The sequence below is a fragment of the Lactuca serriola genome, chromosome 4 (assembly GCF_051521515.1).
Source record: "Lactuca serriola cultivar US96UC23 chromosome 4, Lser_US96UC23_V15, whole genome shotgun sequence".
Lineage (NCBI taxonomy): Eukaryota > Viridiplantae > Streptophyta > Magnoliopsida > Asterales > Asteraceae > Lactuca > Lactuca serriola.
This window is the reverse complement of record NC_136411.1, coordinates 79,945,096-79,951,716: the sequence shown is the minus strand read 5'-3', so window position 1 is coordinate 79,951,716 and position 6,621 is coordinate 79,945,096. Positions and strand designations below refer to the sequence as shown.

The window sequence follows — 6,621 nt, the reverse complement described above, 5'->3', positions numbered from 1 at the left end:
GGTGTGCTAAAGATCGATCAGCCAATTGAATGATCACCCCGGTCTTCTTCAATGTGCCAATATTTAAGGTTTTGAAAATACAGTATGGAAAAACATTGATAGAAGCTCCAAGGTCTAGCATAGCTCGTGGAACATGAAAATTACCTAACTTGCAAGGAACCATGAAAACACCCGGATCCTTATATTTTTGAGGTAGTCTTTTCTGTAACACTGCAGATACATTTTCACCCACTTTGACAGTTTCATTCCCTTTCAGTATTTTCTTAGATGTGCATAATTCCTTATGGAATTTAGCATACCTAGGGACTTGTTTGATGGCATCAATAAGAGGAATATTTACCTCAACTTTTCTGAACATCTCCATGATTTCATTGTCTTCCCTTTCATGCTTTGACTTGCTTAATCTTGAAGGAAATGGAGGAGGAGTGACTTTTGCTTCAATAGGAACTTGCTTTGAGGGCGTTTTTGACTTTTCTTCTTTTTTCTCTAGCTCCATCTCTTCTTCTTCTTCAATCATTTTAGGACCTTCATATTATTTGCCATTCCTCAAAGTGATGGCACATGTACTATGTTTTGGATTCTTCTTGGTTTGCGCGGGTAGTTTGCCTTGTGACTCCAATTTACTCACAGAAGTGGCGAGTTGAGTCATTTGTTGCTCCAAAGTCTTGATGCTCGCCTTGGTCTCATTTTGAAATGTTTGAGTACTTGTGGCTAAACTCTTAACAATGTCTTCCAAAGACATTCCCGATCCGCTTGAACTACTACCTTGATGCATGTTTTGAAGTTGGAATTGAGATTGATGAGGAGGTTGAGTTGGCTGGAAATGTGGTTGATAACTTTGTCGGTGATGCATTTTATTTTGAAATGGGGGTCTTGGTTGATAAGGTGGTGGTATTGGCTGAAAATTGGCATTAGGTTGATGCCAATTTGGATTGCTTCTTGGCTGGAAGTTTCCTTGTTGTTGACTTGAAAATCCCATAGCTTGAACTGGCTCTACATCTTCTTGTAACATTGGGCACATATCACTGGGATGTCCAACTTGTGTACAAATACCACAAGGTCTAACTGTTGGTGGTTGCAAGACCTTGTCCTTTGCAAGCATGATCACTACTTTAGTCAACTCAGAAAGTTGACTTTCAATTTTTGGGGTAGAAATTTCTTTCACTCCTCTTGGTGCATCACTGTACCATTCTTCTTCTTGGACTGTATGCTTGGACTCTTCTGCCATGTTCTTGATAAGAACTCTGATTTCTATTGGAGTCTTATCAGCTATAGATCCACCACTTGATGCATTGAGTAATCTCCTATCCCAAGATGACATCCCTTTACAAAAATACTGTAACAACTGATATTCTGTAATCCCATGTTTTGGACATCTTGAACACAATTTCTTGAACCGTTCCCAATAAGTATTCAAGGCTTCTCTCTTTTGTTGCTTGATACCAATTATCTCTCTGCGTAAAGCTGAAGCTCTCATTTCTGGAAAATATTTATCCAGAAACATCCTTGCAAGTTCATTCCATGTTGTGACTGACCCCGATGGTAAGTCATACAACCACTCCTTAGCTGAATCTTGTAAAGAAAAGGGGAATGCCCTTAACTTGATTTGATTTTCTTTAACTTCATGTGGCTTCATACCCACAAAAACAACATGAAATTCCTTAAGGAATTTATGTGGGTCTTCATTCTCAAGACCATGGAACGAGATTAACAAATGGATGAGTCTAGACTTGAGTTCAAAGTTGATTGATGCAGGGGTAATTTATGCACAAAGGTTGTTGGGTCACATCTTGAGTGGCCCATTGTCTAAAGGTTTGTTTAGGTGGTGGACATGGAGGATTTTGACCATCGTTGTCTCCCATGGTAGGAGTAGGGATAAAGGTTTCAGATTCGGGTAAGGGTGAAGAAGATGGGGTTGATGGATTTGATGAAGAAGCTCCGGATTGTTGTTGTTTCTGTAAAAGTATGGCTTGCTTCCTTCTTTGTTTAGCAGATTTCTCTATCTCCAAATCAACTAGTAAAGGTGTACCTGTGCAAAAAGATCTTGGCATAAACAATTAGTACTAATGGCGCCAATTTGTTTGGCTGTCAAACCAACAAATAATGGGATAAAGAATATTAATAAAGCTCAAGTCACTTTTATTTCTTATACTAAAGATAGTATAGAGTAAGCAGGGTCGGTCCACAGGAATACGAGACTTCTTATCTTGCCATATTTTCACACATAATACAAATAATATTAAAATGGGGGATTGTGTTTGAACTATGTGACAACCGTCAAATTCTGGTCAATCCAAAGTCAAATAAAGTCAACAAGTCAAACCGGTCAACCCAACTAACCCTTGTGTACTATGGCTTACGTTATGTAATTACTAAACAACTCGCTATTCTAATGAGAGATCATAAATCGAAAAGTATGTACGTCTAGATCTCCTTAACCTAAAACAGTGGTAAGTGACGAGCCAAACCGATAAAACAATGTTACATACTCATCGGGAGTGTGTAAGATCTTTAAACAAGGCTTAACAGGGTTTACGGACCTTGCATTGCGAAGCCGGACACCCAAAAAGGTCACAAACGAAACCACTCTCAATCATTTTCACTCTATCTCTTCTTATCGAGAATCTCTCCCAAATCTCTCCAAGAATGTCAAATCTCTCCCAAATCTCTCTAAGTATGTGAAATCTCTCCAAGAATGTCAAATCTCTCCCAAATCTCTCTAAGTATGTGAAATCTCTCCAAGAATGTCAAATCTCTCCCAAATCTCTCTAAGTATGAGAAATCTCTCCCAAATATCTCCTTGTAGGAGAAATCTCTCCAAGAATGTCAAATCTCTCCCAAATCTCTCTAAGTATGTGAAATCTCTCCAAGAATGTCAAATCTCTCCCAAATCTCTCTAAGTATGTGAAATCTCTCCAAGAATGTCAAATCTCTCCCAAATCTCTCTAAGTATGAGAAATCTCTCCCAAATATCTCCGTGTAGGAGAAATCTCTCCAAGAATGTCAAATCTCTCCCAAATCTCTCTAAGTATGTGAAATCTCTCCAAGAATGGCAAATCTCTCCCAAATATCTCTAAGTATGAGAAATCTCTCCCAAATATCTCCTTGTAGGAGAAATCTCTCCAAGAATGTCAAATCTCTCCCAAATCTCTCTCAACTTTCTATAATCACTCGGGGCATCTCGACCCTCGAATTTGGCGAAAACAGCCCAAAAACGGAAATCTACGCGAAAAACGGACTTAAGGAGCCGAAACCCCTCTTAGGACCCGAAAGTCCTCTTAGGAACCGAAACCAAGAAGACCCGAACCCGAAGGTCCACTCAGGGCCGAACCTTGCTCAGAGGAACCGAACCCGAAGGGTCCTCTCGGGCCCGAACCTCGCATGCCATACCTGAACCCGAACCCTCGGTCCCTTTCGCTTCATGGTAGTTCGCTTCTGACTGCTTCGGACCGAGCCCATCGCCTTCGCTTCTCGCTTCTGGTTCGCCCCATCTCGCTTCCGGCTCGGCATCAGCAAGGACCGAACCTCGGCCAGGACAGAGAGGTCTCGCTGGGAAGCCTCTTTTCTCCCGGTTTTCGTCTAAATTTGCGTTTTAGGCCCGTTTTTAATTGTTTTAACACGGGATTTTCACCCAAAACTTTATTTTAACATATAAGGACCCATAATTATTAATTTATCACGTTTTTAAGGATAAAACCTTATCCAAAAGAGTGGGTGAAGTACAAAGGTGGAGTGTTGACTTTCCTTTATTTTATGACACAAGCAACCTCCATTACCCACTCCATGTCACTATTCCCCATCAGCCCTTACCTAGTCACTTCATTGTACTTTTCCCACCTTTTTCCAACCCCACAATTGGTCAAAGGCTAGAAAAGCCTCCTCTCTCCTCACTTCTCTCATTTTCTCTCCTTTCACCAAGAAGATCAAACTCTTTTCTCTCTCACTTCCTCTCTCTAGAATTCGTGATTCAAGGGCTGATCTTGGGTTTTTCCTCCACATTTGGTAAGCATAATCCCTTCTTCTTATGATTATTTCACTTCTTTCTACTCAAATCATGGATATCTTACACAAACTCCATCATAATTGTGTTAGATCTTCGAATCTTCAAGTGATTCTTCAAGTGTTCTTGGGTTGAACACTCCTCTTCTTCAACACTTATCTTCTAAAATCAATCAAGGTGAGTTCATACCCCTACATTTTCATGTTTTCTCAAGTTTTTAGGGGGGGAATACAAGTTAAAACACCAATAACATAACTAAACTTTTCTAACAGCCTTCATTAGAAAAGTTCAACTTCATTCACGAACTGTTTTGGACAACTTAAACATTTTAGTTTTCAAAATTGTTTTAGGTGCAAGTAGTTCCACTTTTTAGCTTTAAAATGACTACTTGCACATCTACACAAGATTTTTCTACAATTTATGGTGATTTTTACAAAACAGCCTGTCTTTTCAAACACAAATCTGGACCAGTCTGTGAATATGAGCATTTTAATACAAGTTAAAGGCTTCCAAAAATCACGATAATAATTATTAGTAAACTAGACACAGTTTAGGAACTCTCAGAATTTACGGATCTAGTTTTTGACTCCGTATGATTTTTCTATGAATTTTCTAAAACAGAATAGAAATGGCAATACTAGAAAAATGTTTTCAATTTCATATACACCTTGTAACTTGTTGAGCAAGGTGTGTACCTTCATGTGTTGATGTGTTATTACCATATATATCATCTTGTCTTATTATATAGACATAAATCAGAAAACAAATGGATTCTTACCTCCATAAGTATGGTAAATATATAAATGATATTACAAGGCTATATCCATTAAAATACAAACATTGGTAAACTATGACAAGTAAGGCTTATGCTCACTACCCACACAAATATTTAATAAACTATAATAGGTATATTTTAGGGCTATTTTACATAACAAACACATTATTAAAGCTGTCACACATACAAAAGAGTATTACCACTATGAATAATTATGATAAACTATAATAAGTATAGTTAAGCCATTATACCCCCACAAACGAACATGCAAGTTATAATCGGTATAGTTATGGCATATATATATTACAAACAAAGTGATAACCTATAATAGGTATAGTTTATGTTTCATCTACACGACAAACTTAATTACAAGAAAGGAATTCACCATCACCACCACTTTTGATAAGCTATAATATGCATAGTTCATGTTCACTACCACTATCACTAGTTGATGAACTATGATATGTATTGGTTATATTCACCATCACCACCACTTTTGATAAGCTATAATATGCATAGTTCATGTTCACTACCACTATCACTAGTTGATGAACTATGATATGTATAGTTTATGTTCACAGTCACTATTACTATTTCGTACACTACACTAGGATTGGTTCCGGTTTTTGGGTTTAAGTCCACGTTCACTTTCGCATTGTTAGTTTTCAGCTATAATTTCTAAGTGTATATGCTAGAGTTATATAGAATCTAGTCGTGATTGGCTTAGAATTGGTGGTTCCGCCTTATTTCCTGTTCCTTGTTTGGTTGTGGGCCTAGGGCAGACCCATTACATTCGACGTTTTATCTAACTTTAATTTTATATAACTTATATACACAAGGAAATTATAGAAGGAATCTATAGGGAATTCTAGGATGCACTATTTCATAACATAGAAACTTACATTTCACATTTTGAGGAAAAGTACCGGGTTTTCATATGAATGGGTACATTCCAAAGTACCGGGTTCACATAGAATAGTTATTTTGGTATTAAAACTATATTTCATCTAGAATTGTTAGACTTCAACCATGATCGCTGAGCGTATATGCTTGAGTCATATAAGAATTTAGTCTCGATTGACTTAGAATTGGTGGGGTCCGCCTCATCTCCTGTTCCTCGTTGGGTTGAGGACCTAGGGCAGACCCACTATATTCAACGTTTTATCTAACTTAAATCTTATATAACTTATATACGCTGGACGATTATAGGGGAAATCTATTGGTCATTCTAGGGTTCATTAACGCATCATATAGAAATATTATGTTCATACTTAATAAAGAAAATATTGGATTTTCTGGAAGTCAAACTCTATCGATTTTACAAGGAAAACGGTTTCTATTTCAAACAAAACTCTTATGAACTCACCAACTTAATTGTTGACACTTTTTCAAAACTACTTGTATTCTCAGGAAATCAGTGAAATAGGAAAACTTCAGCGCTTTGAGGATGGGACGTTAAACCGTCAACAATTTATTTTTGTCATCACAATGTAATTGATTTTGAAACATGTAGATATATACTTTGGTGTAACTTTTTCAATTATATTTATGATGATTGTATTTACTTTGAGCACTATTATACACGTTGTTGTGATACTGTACATGAAGTCCTCCACCCCCGGACGTTTCCGCCATCCTTGGTTTGGGGGGGTGACAGATTGGTATCAGAGCATTGTTTATAGTGAACTCAGTATATCGGACCACATAAGATATACAAACTATAAATGCATTGGGACTAAGGTCTCTGATTTAAAGTTTTCAAAGAAACTATACTTTTAGAAATAAATAATTTCTCGGTAAGGATAGGAGCATGTGCACACACACTAGGGTCAGTATCATGGTGGGA

General features: G+C 37.5%; 1 protein-coding gene across 1 annotated transcript; it reads right to left on the bottom strand.

The window, feature by feature from the left end:
• Positions 1-532: 532 nt before the first annotated feature.
• LOC145098545 (uncharacterized) lies at positions 533-2,051 on the bottom strand. Its single transcript, XM_079036176.1, has 2 exons — positions 1,788-2,051; positions 533-1,630 (listed from the first exon to the last, which is right to left on the bottom strand). Exons 1-2 carry the CDS (start codon positions 2,049-2,051, stop codon positions 533-535), a joined length of 1,362 nt encoding a protein of 453 aa, XP_078892302.1.
• Positions 2,052-6,621: the final 4,570 nt, after the last annotated feature.

Bases quoted from the DNA above. Each gene is read 5' to 3' on its own strand.
- LOC145098545 (XM_079036176.1), bottom strand. From the start codon at position 2,051: ATGCCAAGATCTTTTTGCACAGGTACACCTTTACTAGTTGATTTGGAG. The intron at 1,631-1,787 runs GTGACCCAACAA...GTGGGTATGAAG, and splicing joins GACAATGGGCCACTCAAGAT to CCACATGAAGTTAAAGAAAA.